This window comes from Alnus glutinosa, chromosome 10 (genome assembly GCF_958979055.1).
Source record: "Alnus glutinosa chromosome 10, dhAlnGlut1.1, whole genome shotgun sequence".
In the NCBI taxonomy this organism is placed as follows: domain Eukaryota; kingdom Viridiplantae; phylum Streptophyta; class Magnoliopsida; order Fagales; family Betulaceae; genus Alnus; species Alnus glutinosa.
Genome location: NC_084895.1, coordinates 11,342,735 through 11,365,171, shown reverse-complemented (window position 1 = coordinate 11,365,171; position 22,437 = coordinate 11,342,735). Strand labels below are relative to the sequence as shown.

Genomic DNA, 22,437 nt, shown 5'->3' with positions numbered 1-22,437 from the left:
TAGTCAAACGGCGCACAATGAATGTCCAATGTTTTGATAGATGAAAAACCAAGCAACCGATTTAATGAAACTTATTCCACATCATCACTTGTATCCGGAAACCACAAGAGATATCAAAACATCATTTCAAGAAAACCGAAGTAGAACAATGAGAAATCAAACCCATAAACTCAAATAGCATGAACAAGCAAGAAACTCGGTTTCTCTTCAATGGTGAGGTTTCATCCTCAACCCCAAACGAAAATATTAGCTACACATGATAAAATAACTACAACTTAAAACATTAAATTAAAAGCATAAAAATCAAAGAGTTGCAAAAGGAAAGAAATAAGCTACAAGAAGAAGAGAAACAAGAAGTTATGTACAAAGAGGCTCATGCCTCTTCTCCTCCCTTTTGATTTTCAGCCTTGGTCTCCTTTTATAGCCAAGTGGTTTGTGTGGAATGGGTGAGTGGGTGTATGAGTGGAGAGATGAGTGGTGAGTGTTTTATGGAATGAGTGGTGAGTGTTTTATGGAATGAGTGGTGAGTGTTTTATGGAATGATGTTGAGTGGAAAAAAAAGTGATTAAGTGGCTGAGAATGTGGAGAAAAACGTGTATTGGCTCTAGCTTTGGGGAGACAAGGGATGAAGCAAAAGAAAAATAATAAGAGAGATGGTTCCGGATTTTCGGGATGATCCGACGACTGAAATTCAAACAGCCATATCGTTTTCCAAGCATCTCCAAATTGGCTGAAAATTGTTGCGTTGGAAAGCTGACATCTTGAACTTCAATTTAGACCTAAGAAACTCCCAAAACGGATATCTTTTGGTCCTGTTATGATCAGTCTAAATGTACTGGTCTGCTGCATCCGAATTTCCTTGTATTTTGCTTGAATTGTATCATTTCTCTCTTATTGTCCTACAAAATATAAAAACACTAAAACTAACCAAAGCATTAGAAAATAACAAAGCTAAAGGTTTAACTAATGTAAATTAAGGGGTCCAAATACACAATATTTGGTACTCATCAACACACTTCACACTGAAAATCTGAAACTTGAGAAAAATTTACAGAAAAATAATTTTTCCAAAGTCAGTTTAAGAACACGCATGTATAATCCACTGATAACACAATCAGGGAGCATCTCAAAACTAAGCAGAGATATAAAAGAGAGTTAAGAGTTCAATCAGCACAAATAACTTTTCCTGATCACAGAAAATTCAAATAGGCAACTCAACTCAAGCAATACGTGTGTGTGTGGAGACTCTTTTCCCACAAGGTATGACTTTCCAAGACATGACAAAGAGCAACTACATTTTCCAGACACGAGAGAAAATCAGAGACAGATAAGCCAAAAGTCAAACCTTATAACTTACTAGGGCCTAGCCACCCTCATCTGATACACTCCCCCAAAGAAACAACACATATTCTGTTTTACTTGTACCATGTAGGACAAGATAAATTTTTACTTGCTCATAGAGGGCAAGGTAAATTTAAGCACATAAGTAGTGATTAAACAAATTTAAAGCACATAACTTTTTATGAATTACTGCTCGAATCTTATGGTACTGCAAACTGAAGGGAGTGCCAGAATTTATAGATGTTAGGTTCAACTAACCTGTGGTCAATTTGGCCATCTAATCAAGGACTTCTACTCATATCCAAAATCTCCAAAAGCAATGAGTTAGAGAAGGAAAGAAGTACCTTAGGGGAGCCCGGGATGGTGCACTTTTTCCATCGCATGAGGAAAGAAGCTATCCTACTTTTGCATAAACAGGAAAAACACTTGGCTAATATAGTCAAAACTCTCGAATATATCTAAGCATAGTAAATTAATGCTCACAGAAGAGAGATATCAGGTAAGAATACATACAATACCTAATAAGCCAAGAGAAAGAAAATCCTGCAAATTCTCCCCCCCTTTTTTTTTGTTGTTGAAAACCGATAAACAGAAAAACAACAAACACATGCTCAGAAAAGGAAATGACATCTAATCCCAGCATGTAAGGTAAAACCAAACCTATCCACATGGAGAGAGGTTTAGAAATACCAAGACAGAGAAGCAGCCGCCCGACGTGCTTTAACTGTCATCCCCAAAAATATCTGCAGAAGCTTCTCAAGATAACAAGAGAAAATATGGGGATTAAATAAACAGTTCCTCAAACAGAATGCAAGGCATGAATATGACAAGATAGACAATGCAATGCAAACATACCTGACATGCACTAGGATGAAGGAACCACAATCCCAGGCATGAGAGACTTCACCTTTACTAGGTAAGTCCACTCCCCCTCAAGGGGTGAATGGTCACATCCTTCCTGACCCATACCTGCTTAACCCGAGGCGGTAGCTTGCAGGTTTTGCCCATGTTGTCCATTCTCCGTAGCATACCTTGTATTAGGTTCAGCAATCCTTCATGGGCATGGCTGCCATTGGGCTTATGCGGCTTTCTCTTGTAGCGCCTTGATTTGCCACTCTGATTAGCAGGAACAAACTTCTGCTGATGTCGTAGAGCCTGAAGAGCCATCGGAGGTGTAGCTCTTTTTGGCAGCTTCCTCTGAACCTTCAACTTCTGGAGTTGTGGACATTTGGGTCAGATGTGACCGGTGATGCCGCAGTGATGATAGGTGGGCAAGCTTCTTTTGTTTGAATGCTTCTTGACATTCTCTGCAAAATTATGGTTAGCATTCTCACACATAACAGTTCCCTTACCTTCTATATGTCTCCTATGCGGAGGAACATATTTTGATGAGGGAGAATCTTCAACTTTACATTTTCTCATAGCATCCTGCTTGATCCAAGGCCTGTGAGATTTCAACAAACAACAATTTGGCCTATTATGACCAATCTTCCCACAATTATGACAAGTAGGGGACAAACTTACCATGAGCTTGTGTACCTGTGTCTTTGGATTTTGGCATCACACAATCATTCAAGCAAGAATTATCCAAACAAGCAGTGTTTACTATCACAGGCTCAATAATAAAGGAATCTAATTCAGAATCAGAAACATGTGAAGTAGAAGCACTCAAATCATCAACAACTAAATTAGGCTTGTTGGAAATATCTGAATGAATACACATCATGCTTTTCAAATTATCACTGGAGAAAACAGAATCTTTTAATTTAATCTCTAGTGAATCAATAATGTCAAACAGCATGGTATTCTCATATCTCAAAGAGTCAATTAAGGCATGTGATTCAGACAATTGAACAATCAAAGACTCTTTTTCTTGCTTCACCTTTTTAAGCTCTTTATCTGAAATTTTAGAATGATGATCATTCTTCAATTTATTAAAAACCCTCAAGAGCTTAATATTAGAATCCTCATTTGATAATTGAGAAGAATTCATGATTAAAGGTGTAATTAAAAAATAGAAGTCACAAAGATATGAGGATCACACTCAGGAATTAAATCCTAAACAGAGTGTGCCGACTTTGATACCAATTGAAAATTTGAATTGACTTCTAAAAGTAAAGTGTGTTCATTAAGTGTCAACAAAAATTAAAGCACAGCGGAAGGTAAATGACAAGTGATTTTGTTGACGAAGTGGAAACGAGAAAAACCACTCCGGGGCAGCCAAACCCAGGAATTACACTATTCAAAAGACATAGCTAGATACAAGACAGTAACACTCACATGTACCGATGCAGTGGTCGTACCTTGATCTCTGACGTGTAACCCAACACGAACGCTTTCCAACCAGGTTCACCTACCTGAAGGGGTCTTCAATGGAACTCTTTATCTTAGAGCCGACCTCTAAGATAGACTTTGGTTTACAGCACAACACACTTGTAAAACGGCTTCAGAGGGATTGATGACTTCTCTGAGCTCTAATGGAATTCACACCCTTGGCAAGGCTTTAGAGGAAATATCACGTCTCTAAGCTGTAGAGAATTCACCACCGAATTATGTGTTGAAAGCATGCCTCAAGCTTCTTATTTATAGGCTTTGGAAATCCAAAATTGACTCAAAAACGGAGTCTGAAACACGTGCGTTCGGACGGGAACCAGGGCCGTCCGGACGGGTCAAGTTTTTCTTGTCTGGAAAGTAATTCTGGAATTTTCTGCAGGGCCGTTCGGACGGGCAAATCTTTCCATCCGGACGGAGACCGTCCGGATGCTTCTAGGATCCTTTCGGACACTCAAATTACAACATTTTTTCTAAGCTTTCCAATGAAGCTGATTTCATCCCAATCCGATATTTGAGTAAAACGTTATGACCAAAATACCCGAGGGTGTCCGGACAGCTTGACCGAGCGTCCTGACGGTCAACTGCAACCGCCTCTCCAAGATAGCGCTGAAAGCTTCCATAACAAGGCCGCGTCCGGACGGTGTTATCCTAGCGTCCGGACGGTTGCACTTCGGCTGCACGAAATTACCATAATAAGGCTTGGAGCGTCAGGACCTTGAAGGCTAACGTCCGGACGGTTGAACTGGTGCACGCAATTTCCATTTATGAAGCTTGATCGTCCGGACCATGAAGGCTGACGTCCGGACGGTTGAACTTGGTATGCACGTTCTTGCCTTATAGAGGACATCGTCCGGACGGGATCACACATCGTCCGGACGGTAGCAGCCGTCTTCCCATAACTGTGTCTTGAGGTAGAATCCCTAATGCTTGTCAAACCCTGAATGGCGTCCGGATGGTATAACCACGTCGTCCGGACGGATGCGCTGGAACACTGGGATTTTCTCGAACTCTTAAGAGCGTCCGGATGATTTGCCATTACGTCCGGACGGATGTAATCTTGAACTGTTCAAAGCTTCTAGACACTGATGGGCGTCCGGACGGAAAGATCTCATCGTCCGGACGGAAAGATCTCTTCGTCCGGACGGATGTTGCTGACTGATGAGCGTCCGAACGGAATACCACGTCGTCCGGACGGCTGACAGGGAACCGAAATAAATCCTTGAAAACTTCACAAAATCTTCTCGAAGAACATAGCTGAAGAGTAGACTCTGGATAAAGCAGCATCCCTGTGAAAGCAGCAACATTACATAGAAGTGATTTTGTCCAACATAATGCAGCCAACACAAAAACTAACAGTTCTTATTTTCTTCTGTCACTGAAGAATTTTGAGGAAATGCACTACCATGTTCAACTTGAGATGAACTCTCTTAAACGTCGAAGTGATCATATAATTTCTGAAGGTAGTTCTTAATTTTATCATCATATTAGTACATTGCTCAACTATAAGAACATTTTTGAACCAATATTCCAATGACCCAAATTTGGTTTGTGGATCAAGTATAACAGCAACAAATATCAACACATTAACCCTATCAAGATCCCCCCAATACTTATTGTACTTTGACATCATTTTCTCCGCCATAGAACTCAACACATAATCATCACTCTAACTATAGGCTTGTAAATGCATTTGAATGTCACAAATTTCTTGAAAATATATATTACACGTCACATACAAAGACCCCGAAAGTCGCATTGTGGCTTTATAAAAAAGTCTGAAAAACTTTAGAAAAATCTTAATACGAGCCCAATTATCATAAATAGGAGGTCCCATACCTTTTTTAACATTCTTTTTTCATCCCACAACGAAGAAAGATAGTGTCCATCATACTCTTCCAAAAGTTCAAACACATTTTGACATTTTTCTGCACTTTCCAACATCTTAAATGTAGAGTTCCATCTAGTTGGAACATCTAGACACAGAAACCCCTTGTAATTAAGTTTTTGTCTTTCCATTCAAGTCTTAAAGCTTTCAAATCTTGCAGAAGAAGACTTTACATATTTGACCGCACTTCTAATCTTCACAATGGACTCATTAACCTCTTTCAACCCCTCAGACACAATAAGATTTAAAATGTGTGCATAACACCTCACATGCAAAAACTGATTCTTTAATATGGCGCCAAACTTATGAGCAGTTCTTTTCCTCATGTACTCCAAAGCAGTATCATTGGAAGAGGCATTGTCAACTGTGATAGTGAAAATGCTACCAATGCCCTACTCAAGCATACACGGACTCAATCTTCCCCCCAATGGTCTCACCTTTGTGATTAGGAATTAAACAAAAGTTTAGAATTCTTGTGTGTAAGTTCCATTTACTATCAATAAAATGAGCGATGGTACACATGTAATTAAGATTCTGTATCGAAGTCCAACAATCAGTGGTAAGACAAACCCGAGTACCGGATGTCAAGAACATTCCCCTCAACTTTTCTTTCTTAGACATAAAAAGCCTAGCACAATCCCTCATCATAGTATAACGGGAAGGAATTGAAAACCTAGGTTCAACTGTCTTCATGAACTCTTGAATCACCTTCCACAAACCTAAATGGCAACTCATCCACTATGATCATCTTATAAATTCCATCCCTTACTTTTGAAATATTATATTTAGCAATCACTAGGTTACCACAAGATCCTTCATACCCTCCCACTTGTCCTTCCTTCTTAGCCTCAAAGCTCAACTTCAATTGTGTCTTATCAAACCTACCAAGATATTTTTTACAGCTTTTCTTGATATGTTGTTGCATGGATGAAGTACCATGGCTTCTAGGGTGACAACTAAACAATGTCTTACAATAATTGCACTGTGATTTAGGATCCTTGGGGTCACTCTCCTCTAACTTAGTAAAATGTTTCCAAACCTTTGATGTTTGCTTAGGTTTTTTAGGTTTTGGTGGGAGAGCTAAACTAAGATTTTGAGGGCCAATAGTTGCTGTAGATCCAACCTCAACACAATCAACATTCTCATTATCAATGAGAGACATAGTATTATCCAAAAGACTAGGCCTAGATGAAGCAAAACTAGAACCAATAGTCTTAGTACAACTAGTTGAATCACTCATGCTTGAGTCTACATTAAGTGGGAAAAAAAATATAATTAACAACAGCTATAACATACATTGATAAACATAAAATCAAATAGCAGTTAGGGCATACATTGATAATCATAAATTAATTGAAATCACGTTTACAAAAAGGAAAGGCCAACAAAATCACTTTCGCTTGGGTGAAGATTATTTTAGTACCCTTTTTGGTCACAGACTCATATGTTGGTCACTGGTCAGCAATAAAATGTAGCATATCAAACATAAACTAATTGAAACATTTCTTTTAGTTTCTGGAAAGCAAAAAAAAAAATGAGTTTGTAAGATAGCTAACCATTTCAAAGAGGTAAAGTAAAAGAAAACAAAATTGGAACAGATTTTTAGCTCATGCTGAAACATCTTACTCAGAAGTCATACATGCACATATAAGTACTTTGTCATTTACTTGAGCTTAGACATGTTTTAAATTTACAACTAACATTAGTAATGTTGTGCAAATTATAATACTCGCAAGTGCACGAATCGTTTGCAATATAGCGTTTTGCAAGTGCGATGTCGATCCCACAGGGAATTGAGTTGCTAAAATTAATCTTTATTCAAACTAATCCTATTTTAACCTAGTTCCAAATTTAGGGGTTTTTGATAAAATAAAATATAAACAAAATTAATGAAAATAAAAGGGGTCTAGGGTTTTGGAATCCACACTCACCAAATCACAACAACCTAATCTCATGCTCATCACACATATTTTGAGGTTTTTAAATGCAAATTTTAGGTATGTTCTACTTTTGCTTGAAAAATAGTTTAAATCATTCAATGAATCCATTCCTCCACAAATCACAAAAGATATCTAGTTTCAACTAAATCATCAAATGTATCCATAGAATGAAACACAATGAATATCCAACATACATGAAAACCCAAGCCATCAATTTAATGAAACTATATCAAATCATCACTTGTATCCGGAAATCACAAGAGATATCCAAAAATAATCTCAAAAACCGAAATAGAACAATGAGAAATCAAGCCCATAAACTCAAATAGCATAAACAAGCATGAAACTCAGTTTCTATTCACGGGTGAGGTTTCATCCTCAACCCTAGATGAAAGTATTAGCTAGACATGAACAAAGAAAGCATAAAAAACTACAAGAATGCATTAAAAACGAATAAACTTACAAAAGATTGAAGTTCTAGGTCAAAATCGACCCAAAAACCCTAAGGTACAGTGAAATCGGCCCCTAGGGCACTCCTAAGCGGCCTCCTCCGCAGCTCTCCCTCTCTAAAAATGAGAAAAGAATGGTATTTATAGAGTTAGCTAGGGTTTCTGAAATTCCAGCTCCGCATAAATTCGATCGATCGATTATAAAATCGATCGATCGACATCGAGAAAATTTCGATCGATTGAACTTGAGATTCGATCGATCGACTTCACAACAATTCCAAATCTCCAACTTTTATGCATTTTCGCTTGAAAATAACCATTTTTCTCTTTATGTCCTGCAAAAACGTAAAATCACAAAAACTAAACAAAACATCAGAAAGTAATAAAGCTAAAGGTTTAACTAATGTAAATTAAGGGGTCCAAATATACACTTTTTGGCACTCATCAAGTAACATGATAGTTCTTAACAACTATTCTCAAACAACTCCATACAGTAGATTCATAAAATTTGGGGTAGTTATGGAGCAATTTTGATTAGTAATGATGAAGACTTGCTTCTCAGTAAAGTTTGAATAACATGTACAGTAGATTCATAAAAAAAACAAATCAAATCCAAAACTGTGAGAAACACAAATACGAAATCAACCCACATGACATCTAAGGACACAAATACGAAATCAACTCAACAATTAGAATACATTCACTGAGAAAATAGAATACATTCATATAAAGATCCGAAACACACCTTAGCAGTTGTGATGCAGAGAGTTCAGCTGGAAAGAAGGGTGATTCTGTGAAGCTCTGAGCCTCTTATCCTCCGGAAATACCTGCAAACCCAAACAATAAACACAATGAATCACCAGAAAAACAATAAACCACAAGAAAATATACTGAATATTTGAAGAGTCTAAACCCTAGGAATTACCAAAATGAAGAAAGAAAGGACTAAGGAGGGAGGGAATCCAGACTTGGGGGTTCGCAGGGTGCCAGGGACTAGGAAGGGGAGACTGAGTTAGGGTTTTAGTGAAGGTTGAAGAACATGAAGATCGGTGGAACTCAGAAGAGAGGAGAAAAGGGGAAGATTGATGCTGTGTAGGTGGAAGTCTTTGGAAAAGAAAAAGAAAAAATGTAGAGAGGGACAACTGGGCAAGCGTGATTCTACGTGAAGGCACTAGGTTTTTTAGACTTTTTATTTTATTTTAATGGTGCGGTGCAGACCTGTGTGGGGTGGTTCCAGGTATTTTTCCAGGACCCCATCCGCACCTTGCATAGCACCGTGTGGGGAACCCATTTCTCAAACGAAGACCACACTCTTCTATGTGGTTTGAGGCAAATTGCGGGGCGGTTACCACAGGGCGGGGTGGGGCGGTTCCATCAGGTCCTGCACACCCCTAGTCATGCTTTGTACTTGTCAATGAAATTGGAGATATTCTGGTTCGAAGTTTCACAATATTTGGACTGGTTGAAGAACATGAAGAAGGGGGATATGTTTGAAGAGTGGAGTGAAGCTTCATTAAACTAGTTCAAATTTGTCTAAAACATGCGTGGGTTTTTTTTAAGGTCAATTCGGTAATTGACCAAGCATAAATAAGGGTAAAATGGAGACGTTAGCATCGAAAAAGTTACGTGCTATGCACGTGATGCCCATTTCGTCTGGTCTGATGGAAAGGCTAACGGAATGGCAACATTGAAAAATTGAGAAATTTCGTTGGGGCACATTGCAAATTTTTAAAGATTGGAAGCAAGATTGAAAATAGGGTACAACTTTGGGAAGGTGAATTATGTTTAACCGTTAGATTAATGATACAACTTTTGGTTTTGTGTTCTCATAGTATAAAGAACAATAATAGAATTTATTTTTGAGTAATTTTATTTACATTTAAGAAAAAAAATAAATTTTAAGTAAGTTCGAGCTTGTGCTTATTCAAATTAGTTATATAAAAAGTTAAAAGTTTAATTAGAGTACTATATTAATATAAAATAATTATGAGAGGAAAAGATTAAAACGTGGTTTTCAGCTTACTCGAACTGAATTGTTTCAACCGAAACATTCGAAATTTCGAATCTTTGCGGAGGAATCGACAAGAAACGTAGCACGGCGACGCGCACACACATAGAGCCATAGAGGCATAGCAGAGTGGCCACAAAAGGAAAATGGCGGCGATAACTCGACTGCGCCTCCTCCACCACTCTTCTCCGACCCTCAAGCCCTCCTTACTCTTATCAAAGTGCCCTCACTCTCCCTCCCACTCCTTCAACACCAATCTCCGCCGCAAATTCTCCGCTACTCCTCTCTGCTCCAACTCAGTTTCAACCCACCAGGTCCCCATCTTTGTGTGTGCGTGTGTATGTGCGTGTGTTCTGTGTCTAAAGCTAAATTCATTCGGTGCGTTTTCAGAGTTCGTCTTCGGCGGATGGATCGGGAGGGTCTATAGTGGGGGATCTTCTGGACTATCTCAATGAATCCTGGACTCACTTTCATGCTACGGGTACAAAAGGATTTCTTTGTATTTTGTTGTATATTCTTTGGCTTCATTTTTTCGTAGTGTCTGATGAGTTTATTCGATTCTATAATAAGTCTTTGTTTGCTTAGTGAGAATTTGATAGAAAATTCTCAAATTATGTTTTTGAAAATTGACGGTTCAGTGGAACTTCTAACGTTTAGGCATTGCTGAGTGCAGGTTTTGTTACTTAGGTCCACACAGTTGGAAATGTAGAGTTAAACATTTCACAATTGGGCTCTTTTCCTAAATTTGTTCATATACAATACAAAACAAAGCATGAAAGGAATGATTTTCTAGGTGTGAGTACATGCCAACATTTAACCTGACTATATTTTTTTAGTAACTTTTAACCTGAATACATAGACATAGTTTTCAACTTTGGGGAACTCGTGGGTTGTTATGGCAAGTATTCATTGCTAATTACTATAAAGAAACGACTCTTGCATGCCAGTAGGCTATATATTGCCATATTATTAAGGCTAAGGGCTGTCCGCACAGCATCCAGTGGCTGTAACAGATCCATGCAGAATGTCAACATTGAACAAATGTTTGATCTAGCCCTATGCGGAGCCACAAACAAAGTCGATTTAGTTGACAGCTTTAATTGATAAAACTCATTCCTGAAAAGATTTGGGCTACAGCCCTGGTCATCCATTTTAACTGGTGATAGAAAGGGTAGGTCTATATTGCCACCTAACAAGCTTTTGCATGAATACAAAATGTATTTACTGATACCATCTGTTGGTAATAGTTAGGAAATGTTCCATATAACTCTAGGCTAATCGATCATAATTAGGTTTTGCGATTTCAAGCTTTTGTGTTTACTGAAAGTTGTTCTCATGATGCCTGCAAAGCTACTATATTCACCGCCTCTGTTTTGCATTGGAAATTCGTTAGTGTTCGCTGTTAGGCTAATCAACCATTTTTAGGTGGTGCGATTTCAAGCTTTTGTGTTTACTATACTAATGATGTTGGCAAAGCTACTATATTGACTGCTTCTGTTTTGCATTGGCAATTCATTTATGTTTGCTGTTAGAGTTAGTGTGCACCTTGATATGAGTTTATTTAATGGTTGAACCTCTCCACCTACTACCTTAATATTTTAGGTTGGATGCTCTAACATGGTGTTAAAGTTTGGTTTGTTTGTTCTTGGACTCCTCATGCTTGGTCTATTTGCATTTTTCTCTGGTTCTGTTAAGATGTTGTGCTCATTTAATTTCTATCTCTGGTTTATGTTGTGCCAGCACATGAGAGGGGGTGTTTGTGTGGACTTTGATATGGTTTATGTACTAGTTGGGCCTCTTCACTTAATATCAGGCTTGGCTTTATGATAAGTCTTGTGTTTGAATACTAGGAATCTGTATTTGTTTCTGTTTCAGATTCTATTTGGTTTCACACATGTAAGGTCTGCATTTGTTTCAATGTTCTTAGGCAGGCCTGCTTGTGAGTGGGTGTTAGAGTTATTGGTTTGTATGAAGCACAATAGGGATCCGGGCTATAACTATGATGGAGGAGGAAATCTGCGCTACATTATTGTTTTTGCTTCTAGAATATTAATTATTATACATCGTTTTTTTTAAACTAAATTGCTGAAAGCCGCTTTTCCATAACTTATAATAGTTTGATCAGGCATCTCCGTCCTTTAATGGGTCAAGAAAAACGAATTCATTCTCTTCAAAATGGTTAAAATATATGTTATAAACACTTCTTAATTTTTTTTTTTCTTACAGATATGTTCTTTTTCTTAAAGTGTGCAACCTAATGTTGGATGCTTCTTTGGGGCTTGCCTCGAGGGATTTTAAAGTATTTGATATATTTCTGCTATCATATGTTTTATTTCTTAATTTTTTGATACATCTAACAAGTATTATATGCATAAGTGGGAGTTCTTGAAGAGGAACAACGTCATGAGGTTTTGGTTTCTCTTCCTAAACTGAAAGGTAAAAGGGAGCTTAAAAGCTTGGAGTGTTCTATAATTTTGATGCTAGAGGTGATTGCTCTAGCCGGGGTAAATGCAAGAGGGTTCTTTCAGTGTTCTCATGAAGCATAGGGCTCTTGTGAGGGGGTTTGCTTGTGGGGTCTTGTTGTAGTTCTGGTAGGACTTAAGGGTCTTTTTATACTCCTTTCTTTTGGGTTTTTGCGGTTTTCCTTGACTAGGTTTTCTTTGTTCTTTTTGTTTTTTCTTTGTTGGTGATCCTTTTGTATACTTCCTGTATACTTAAGGGCGCTTTACGCTTTTTATAATATTTGTTGATTATCTATAAAAAAAAAGTAAAAATAAATGAGAGCGTCCAAGTGTCTGGTATAGTACAGCTCTCTTGGGCCTTGTAAAGGTATCTGCGATGCTTAGGTTGGCTGAAGTTTCTATACACTTAAGCTAGCAACAATTGGCATTATAATGTGTGGGTATGGGTAAGATTTTATGGTTTGAAATTCTCTTTCAGTTGTTTTCTAAAACAGTGTCTGGTTTGGTTTTCTATTTTATATTAATTAGTACTAGTAATCTCACTGCTGTGGTTAAATGATCTTATGTCTTGAGGAAAGAAATGTAGAATCAGCTTTAATTTGATTTTTAGATGATCAGGCACATGTCCTTTTTTTTTTTTTTTTTTTTTCTTTCTCATATATGCTACCTTCTCTGCAGCCGAAGCAAAACGACAACTAATTGCTGCTGGTTTTCATTTGTTAAATGAGAATGATGAATGGGACCTAAAGCCTGGTGGACGATACTTCTTTACGCGAAATATGTCTTGCTTAGTTGCTTTCGCCATTGGAGAAAAGTGAGTGGAACAATCCTCTCTTTTAATTAAAAATCATGGCAATTGAAGAAAGGATTATGAAGCAGGCATCATTAACTAATCAAAAAGAAAAAAAGCAGGCTTCATTCGCAATTCAATCTTTATTGAATCTGACCTTATAGAATATGAGGTTGATTACTGGGGGCAAAGTGGGTTTTAAACTCTGTTGACTGCCAATTTTGGATTGGCCTCATTATCTGTTCCTCATTTTGTTGTGTGTAGTTTGTCAACCGGCTTTTCCTTAAGCTTTCCTTTATTAAGATGTTTCTCTGTGTCCGCTGCTTCTTTTTTCTTGTTTGGTTTGATAAACAGTTTTAGGTTTCCCATCATTTTCTTTCTAGCTTGTAATCAAATATTGAAGCTTTTCTGTTCATTTTTTTCATTATGTTTACCGATCTTATGCGACATAGGTTTACTGGCAATTGTTTAATAAAAGGTTTCTCTTAGTTATGTAGGTATGCTGTTGGTAATGGTTTTCATGTCATTGCTGCGCACACAGACAGCCCATGTCTAAAACTAAAACCAAAATCTGCATCTTCCAAGTCTGGTTATCTAATGGTCAATGTGCAGACCTATGGTGGTGGTTTATGGCATACTTGGTTTGATAGAGACTTAAGTGTTGCAGGAAGGGTGATAGTGAGAGGTAGCGACGGTTCTTTCATGCACAAGCTTGTCAAAGTAAAAAGACCTCTGTTAAGGATACCAACACTGGCCATTCATCTTGACCGGTTTGCCACTGCTTCCCCAAAGTTTATTTTCTTTATCATTTAAACAAAATGGATGATTATTCTGTAGAAAATATGTTTTTGTATTTTGATGGTGATAATATAGGAAAATGAGAGTTCGACATCTTCATTGATTATGAATCAATCTTTTAAATTTAACTTTAGACTGGATTGAGTTGTGGTTGTTAACATGACATATAGACAAAGTTAAAGAATCCATCTTTTGCAATATTTTTGGGGCATTCTCATATGAAGCTCAACTTGACTATCTGGTTTAAGGGAAGTTTGGTTTCTGAAGTGTGGCCAGTAGAGAAATAGATGATTATGAAGGAAATGGATGACCAATAATTGGGTAGGTTGTTTTTACTTATCAAAAAAAAAATTGGGTAGGTTGTTTCCCTTTTTAATTTTGAAGTTTGAGATTTTGGGGTTGGAGAACTTAACACTAAGTTTTACGATTGGTGGGTGGTCTTGGGTTCTAATCCCAACGGGTATGTTAGTTAAAATTACCAATCCAAAAAAAAAAGGTTAAAAACAAGTTTTCGCTTATTGTCATTCCCATATAGTGATGCAATCAAATAATAAAAAGGAACAAAAGAAAAGATATGGGCTACTTCGAGAGAGCCGTGATCTCCAATGGCTACTTCGAGAGAGCCTTGATCTCCAAAACAACCAATAAGGTCTATGTTTGATTATAATTCAGCCTGTTTATTCATTGAGTAGGGTTACACTTAAATAGATGACGGCTAGGTCATAAGACTTAACCATTAGGTCTAGCCGTCATAACACACTGCAGGAAAATAAATTAAGAATGGAAAATATATTCCTTATTTAGCTAAGACACTTAGGGAAAGAAAATATGGAGAAGTATTCTACTCCTTATTTAGCTAGAGGCTTCTTATTATGCTAGAGGCGGCTAGGGTTAATGCAGCTACAGTGCCACATCAGCCCTAACTTTATGAACGTATCATCCCTCTCCCCTAACATCTTCCTTGTCCCCAAGGAAGAATTCTGGTTTTGCAAAAATCAGCCCCTGGTCTTCCTTCTTCTCATTCTGTTTCAGTTCTGTTTTTGTAAAAATTATTCCATGCTCTTCCAACCCGTGCTTCCTCTCTTCTTCTTTCTTCTTCACATTCTGCTGCAGCACCCCCATGATATTTTCAGCCCCTTCTGGACTAGCTGCTACAAGAATTCCAGCAACTCCTTCCTTGACAACACGACCATCCGGGCTTGAAATATCCCCAGAAAATTCAGGCGACATCGTGACGTCCTCGGTAGGCTTGATATTGATTATATGGGGCATAAAATTCGTACCAACAGAACCTGCGTTGGACTCTCCTGTTATGGGCAAGGATTGGCTTGTCGGAGAGGTGCGTGGTGGAGAAAAGCTTTCCATTCTTTTCCTGATCTCCTCCATCCGTTTGCTGGCTTCTTCTTTGTACGCGAGGAATTCTTCTCCTTCTCCTGCCCGTAACCGCCTACGCCCGTTCTCCACTGCGTCACGTCGGTCTCTGGCGGACAGCATCTCAAATACCTCGGTCATTCGGGCTGTCAAGGCCTGCACCGCTTGCTCCAAGCTGCCCATGCGTCCTTCCATAACTTGCTGTTCGTGTTGCTGGGTGAATGAACGCATGGCTGGTCTTGCTTCCACCGCAAAATCCAAGTAGGCCTTGTTCTTGTTGCGGGAACGACCTATGGTGATTAACTGGAATTTTTTCTCAAAAAAAAAAAAAAAATTCTGGTTTCTAGTGAGGGAAACCGGGCCTCAAGGTTTATCAATGCGGTTAACGAGAGGAACCCCGGCTCTGATACCACTTGATGCAATCAAATAATAAAAAGGAACAAAAGAAAAGATATGGGCTACTTCGAGAGAGCCGTGATCTCCAATGGCTACTTCGAGAGAGCCTTGATCTCCAAAACAACCAATAAGGTCTATGTTTGATTATAATTCAGCCTGTTTATTCATTGAGTAGGGTTACACTTAAATAGATGACGGCTAGGTCATAAGACTTAACCATTAGGTCTAGCCGTCATAACACACTGCAGGAAAATAAATTAAGAATGGAAAATATATTCCTTATTTAGCTAAGACACTTAGGGAAAGAAAATATGGAGAAGTATTCTACTCCTTATTTAGCTAGAGGCTTCTTATTATGCTAGAGGCGGCTAGGGTTAATGCAGCTACAGTGCCACATCAGCCCTAACTTTATGAACGTATCATATAGCCCCCTTTTATCTTTGTCGCTAATCCTTGTTTGGATGAGTGAGGACCTTAGATGTATTTTAGGGTATATTAAGAGGAGTAATGCTAGGGGCCATCTTTTTATCCTCCTAAATTGATGTGGCTTTTAAAATCATTATTGGAGTTGAGATGAATTACTATTGAATTTTGATTCGATGGTGATTTTTAAACCCACATCAACTTTGGGAAGATAAAAAGATTATATTAAATGGTCCTTAGCATTACTCATATTTTGAATAGTTGTATGCTTGTCCATTATATGAAATTTGCTCTGTCTATGTTTTGATTTTTTTTTTTGTTTTTTTTTTCGACTTTATGTAATGAGAATTGACCTTTGATAGAACATAGAAATTATGGAAGCCGAAACCTTGCTCTTTACTGAGCATTCATTGATCATATATAGAGTTTCATTACAGAGTTTAAGATAAACACTAACTCTAGTCTAGCAACCGGTTTCTACCTCTAAATACATTCAAACTATAACACTTGAAATCTTATCTAGCTATGATACTATTGCATTAGGACTCTATAACATGACTCGGCTTTTGGATAGAAGTAGAGGACTTCTTAGTAGAGTCCCGGTTGGACACCTCCACAGATTAAGCCGCACAAGACTCCTGCTGGACTTTGAGTCTTGTGCGAGAGGTGTTCTAATACCCTCCCGCAAGGTCAACGGGGGAGATCGCACGTTGAGCTTGAAACAAAGTTGTTGAAACTTGGCCGAAACAAGTGGTTTTGTAAGGACATCGGCAAGTTGATTTGAGCTAGGAACAAACCGAACCACCAAGGACTTATCAGCAACGCAATCTCAGACAAAGTGGAAATCAATTTCCATATGCTTGGTACGAGCATGGAATACCGGATTAACGGACATGTAGGAGGCACCAATATTATCACACCAAAGAGTTGGTGGAGAAGAGGTCCAAACACCAAGTTCTTGAAGAAGTGCCTGGATCTATAAGAGTTCAGCTGTGGTGTTTGCGACAGCCTTATACTCTGCTTCTGTAGATGACTGAGAGACAGTGGGTTGTTTGCGTGAGCTTCAAGATACCAAGTTTGAACCAAGAAATACACAATATGCACCGGTGGAGTGACGATCGTCTGGACATCCAGCCCAATCAGCATCCAAGTAAGCTTGAAGAACATTGGAAGATGAGCGATGAAGAAGGATCCCATGAGACAGTGTATACTGCAAGTATCTGAGAATTCTTTTAACAGCCTGACAATGTGGTTTAAGGGGTCGATGCATGAATTGGCACACGCGGTTGACAGCAAAGCTTAAGTCTGGTCGTGTGAGAGATAGATATTGTAGGGAGCCGACTGTACTGCGATAGAGAGACGGATCGTCCATTGGATCCCCTGAAAAGGCAGAGAGGACGAACGAGGAAGCCATTGGAGAAGTAATAGGCTTTGCTTCATGCAAGCTTGTCTTCTTTAAAAGATCCATAGTATAGCGCCGTTGAGAGAGAAGAAGACCCGAGTTCAGTTTGAGAACTTCAACACCAAGAAAATAATGTAAATCACCCAAATCTTTAACAACAAAGTCAGCATTAAGGAGCTGAAGCAAATCCGGGATGGCAGCTGAATCTGAAGCTGTGATGATGATGATGTCATCAACGTAAATAAGCAGAAATACGGTGACTGCCTTCGTTTTGTAAAGAAAAAGTGACGAGTCGGCCTTGGACCCGACAAACCCAAGTTGGATGAGCTTGTTACTTAACCTAGAAAACCAGGCTCTAGGCGCCTGTTTGAGGCCATATATAGCCTTGTGAAGCTTGCACACATGATGAGGAAAGTTAGGATTGGTAAATCCCGGTGGCTGAACCATATGAACACCCTCGGATAAAAGACCATGAAGAAAAGCATTCTGTATATCAATCTGTTTCATTGACCATCCAGCAGAATATGCAAGGGAATGCACTGTTCAGATCGTAGTGGGCTTAACAACTGGACTAAAAGTTTCTCCATAGTCCACACTTGCTTGTTGATGGAATCCTTTGGCTACCAGCCGTGCTTTGTGTCTCTCAATGGATCCATTGGCTTTTCTTTTTAGTTTGAACACCCATTTGCATCCTACTGGATTTTGGGAGCCATGTGGAGGTACAAGGGACCATGTCTGATTATGTAGAAGAGCATTAAACTCAAGTGCATTGCATTTCTCCATTCTGGAACACTCACAACATTTGAGAATAGGTCGGTTCCTGAGTGGCTGATGCATGCTGTGTTAATAAACCCCAAGGAGCAGGATATCAGATAGTGCCATCTGTGAGCTGTCTTTGCTGAACGATATTGTTCATAGACTTGGTATGCATGGGATGTATTCGGGCAGGAGGAATTTCCTCATAGGAACTGGAACAGGAGCCGTGTGGTTCTGCAGAATTGGAAGAAGAGGAATTGGAAGATGAAGGTGTTAGTGCCGGAGGTTGTGTTGAAGATGGAGTGAGTGGAGGTAAAAGAATAGGAGGGAAAATAGGAACTTGAACAGGAGTAGAATTAGGAGGAGTTGCAGAACCTTGAGAAGCATAAGGAAACCGGGATTCATGGAATATGACATCCCGAGAGATGTACACTCGGCCAGATTCTATGTGAAGGCATTTATAGCCTTTGTGATGTTGACTGTACCCAAGAAAAACGCATTCTTTTGAGCGTTGGGAGAATTTATGAGTGTTGTAAGGCCTGAGATTTAGAAAACACGTGCACCCAAATACTTTAAGAAACTTGTAATCAGGGACTTGATGAAATAATTTTTCAAAGGGGCACTGATTATTGAGCAATGGAGTTGGCATTCGGTTTATGAGATAATAGGAGATAAGGCAAGCATCTTCCCAGAATTTTTGAGGGAGAGAACTCTCGGCCAGTAGAGCTAGAGTGGTATCAATTAAGTGTCTATGCTTGCGTTCGGCACACCCTTGCTGTTGGTGTGTATGAGGGCAAGAAAGACGATGTGTGATGCCTTGAGACTGAAAATAAGAGTGAAGATTGCGATATTCACCCCCCCAGTCTGATTGCACACTGATTATTTTTGTGTTTAAGAGCCGTTCAACCATAACTTGGAACTTAAGGAAGATAGACATGAGATCTGATTTGGCTTGTAGAGGAAAAACCCAAGTAAATCGACTAAAGACATCAATAAATGACACATAAAACCGACTTCCATTTATTGATTATGCTAGAGAAGGTCCCCATACATCGGAGTAAATTAATTGTAAAGGACTACAAATTGAAGCACTAGAAGAGCTAAATGGCTGTTGATGACCCGTGGCTTGTGCACATGCAGAGCAAGGGGAGGAAGCCTTATTTGAAGAAACTGGAAGGTTGAACTCAGAAAGAACATGCTGAACTGTGGGAAAGGCAGGATGACCCAAGCGCTTGTGCCATGAAGCTGCAGAAGTGCGTTCACCGACAAAGGCTTGTTTTATTGACAAAAAACTGGTTGACGGAAGAAGGTGATAGAGGCCATCTTTAGTTTGCCCTTGGTGGAGGATGGCCCTGGTTTGGATGTCCTTAATCAAGAAATAAGATGAGTGAAATTCAAAAAATACAGAGTTATCAAGAGCAAATTTCTGACTTGAAAGAAGATTTTTAGAGATGGATGGAACATGAATGAGTTGGTTGAGGATAAATTTACGCCGAGAAAAGAGGAATGATGCAGAACCAACATGAGAAATAGGCAAACCTGTTCCATCCCCTACTTGGATCTGATCCTGGCCGTGATATTCCTCACGAGATAAGTTGAGGTGTTGTAGCTCGTTAGTAACATGATGTGTAGCACCTGTGTCCGGATACCAAACATCCTCAGCTGGTAGGGTTGGTGTTGAGTAGTAGGCCTGTGGAGAAAGGGGAGGTTGCTGATTTGGAATAGACTCCTATCGATGGTAGCAACGAAAGGCAGTATGGCCTATTTTCCTGCAAATCTGGCAGGTAGGATGGGAATCGGTAGCAGCATCAGGAGAAAAATAGGAGCCACAACCACGATTGTTGGGAAAGTAGCCACGACCATGGTTGAAGGGTCGTCCTCCACGGCCACGGTAACCCCTGCCTCGAGGTGGGAAGGAGTGGTTTGTAAAATTTGCAACGGCCGGAGGAAGATCAAGGGTAGAGGTTTGCTGGTCCAGGCGCATCTCGTGAGCTAGTAGATGACCATAGAGTTCATCGATGGATAAGGGATCAACCCTGGTTGTGACAGATGTCACAAACGGGTCATATTCGGAGCCAAGACCCTTGAGGAGAAAAGAGACGCTCTCAAAGTCATTGAGAGGTTGTCCGGCGGCAGCGACAGTGTCACTGAGAGTCTTGATGGTTTGGAAGTATTTTGTAATTGAGTTGCTACCTTTCTTTACTGTGGCAAGCTGAAAATATATTTGCATGACTCTAGCACGGGCTTGAGATGCAAACATGGAAAGCAGAGTGGACCAGAGAGCTGTCGAGGAGACGCTGCCAACTGCATGGACCACGTAGGGTTCGGTCAATGAGGAGATAAGGATGCTGAGTATCATCTGATCATGCTAGTTCCACGCAAGAAATTCTGGGTTGACAATTGTGGCAGGGGCTCCAGCATCAGTTGAAGGATTCGGAATCGTTTGAGGAGGAGGCTGAGATGAGCCGTCAAGAAAGCCGTAGGCGTCCTGTCCTTTGATGTAGGCGAGAGTCTGTGTTTTCCACGCCATAAAGTTTCCTTTGGAGAGTTTGATATGAAGATTTGGATTCATGTTGGGTATGGTAAAGACAACCGGTTGCGGTTGGGGAGGTGGGAGATGAGGTTGAGTGGCTATGGAAGCCACCGAACTGGCAGAAGCACTGGATTCGGAATCAGAATGAGCCATAGCTCAAGACGTGTGTCTTTGAGATGGCTCTGATACCATGATAGAACATAGAAATTATGGAAGCTGAAACCTTGCTCTTTACCGAGCATTCATTGATCATATATAGAGTTTCATTATAGAGTTTAAGATAAACGCTAACTCTAGTCTAGCAACCGGTTTCTACCTCTAAATACATTCAAACTATAACACTTGAAATCTTATCTAGCTATGATACTATTGCATTAGGACTCTATAACATGACTTGGCTTTTGGATAGAAGTAGAGGACTTCTTAGTAGGGTCCTGGTTGGACACCTCCACAGATTGAGTTGCACAAGACTCCTGCTGGGACTTTGAGTCTTGTGTGAGAGGTGTTCTAATAACCTTGAACTTTGTTGTCAAACTAAACTTGTTAAATGTCAATTTATTATTGTAGTGTTAAGGTACATGGCAAACTGGTAGGAAGAAATTGATCACATACACATTGGAGCCACTACTTCGAAAGTTATAATATAATCTTTTTCTTCTCTTAACAGCTGCTCCAATGATAACACTTCCATTCACCCAAACTGTGCCTTTGATTTTTAAACTAATTGTATCTTCCTTTTTTTTGGGTGTAGAGAACTTACTTGAGTTAGTTGCTCTTTATGTCAAAGAGGGGAATTCTTCATTGGGAAGAACGGATATCGGGTGTAAGATTATAATTCCAAAAAATATACATATTTTGGCTTTTCATAAAGCTGAAATTTTGTTAGTACTTTTGGGATATTCAGTAAAAAAGAGAGAAAGAAAGAGAGAGAGGAAGAATTCTCTTATTTGATATGTTTCCATACGGTTTACATGTGCTTAAATAGGAGAGGATACAAAACCAAGTATGGAAAGGAAATATTACAATCAAATCATATTGCAATCCTTGTCTATCACGTCAAAATAAAATAAAAATAATAAGTATAAATCAAGGAGGAATATTAGTAGCGGAACCAAGATTTTGGTTCAGGAGGGTCAAGATTAAAAAATAAAATTGAAACAAAAATTAATTAAAAATATTAAAGATTATGTCTAACGAAATAAATAAACAATTTGACAAAATTTACTTATCGTTTAAAATTTAAACAAAGATCTGCTGACAGATTTGCTAAATCTATCTCGACAAGAGCTTGTTTAGAATTTTATTGGAGCTCAATAAAATAATTGTTGTTCTCCATAATATTAAGTAACTACAATTATATATTTCATATAATTAAAATAGGTAACAAAAACTCTATATGTGTGTGTGTGTGTGTGTGTGTGTATATATTCTAAATATAAAATATTAATCAATATAGAAGTTTGATTAGGTACCTAAAATTTTTCAAAACAGAGAAATTAGATACTTTAGGTTTTCTTTTCCCATCAGCACCTTAAATAGATCAACATGG

The 22,437-nt window shown here is 38.9% G+C and overlaps 1 protein-coding gene across 5 annotated transcripts in view; it reads left to right on the top strand.

The window, feature by feature from the left end:
• The first annotated feature begins 9,979 nt into the window (after positions 1–9,979).
• LOC133879578 (probable aspartyl aminopeptidase) overlaps positions 9,980–22,437 on the top strand; it is a 29,704-nt gene continuing 17,246 nt past the window's right edge. For 2 of the 5 annotated variants that reach the window (XM_062318197.1, XM_062318196.1), the window contains exons 1-4: positions 9,981–10,271; positions 10,348–10,438; positions 13,098–13,233; positions 13,707–13,979. In XM_062318197.1, the coding sequence (XP_062174181.1) occupies positions 10,104–10,271; positions 10,348–10,438; positions 13,098–13,233; positions 13,707–13,979 (668 nt within the window). In that variant the 5' untranslated portion in view covers positions 9,981–10,103. Of the gene's footprint in view, positions 10,272–10,347; positions 10,439–13,097; positions 13,234–13,698; positions 13,980–22,437 lie in introns of those variants that run through there. The other 3 variants (XM_062318198.1, XM_062318199.1, XM_062318200.1) reach the window with 3 other exon arrangements.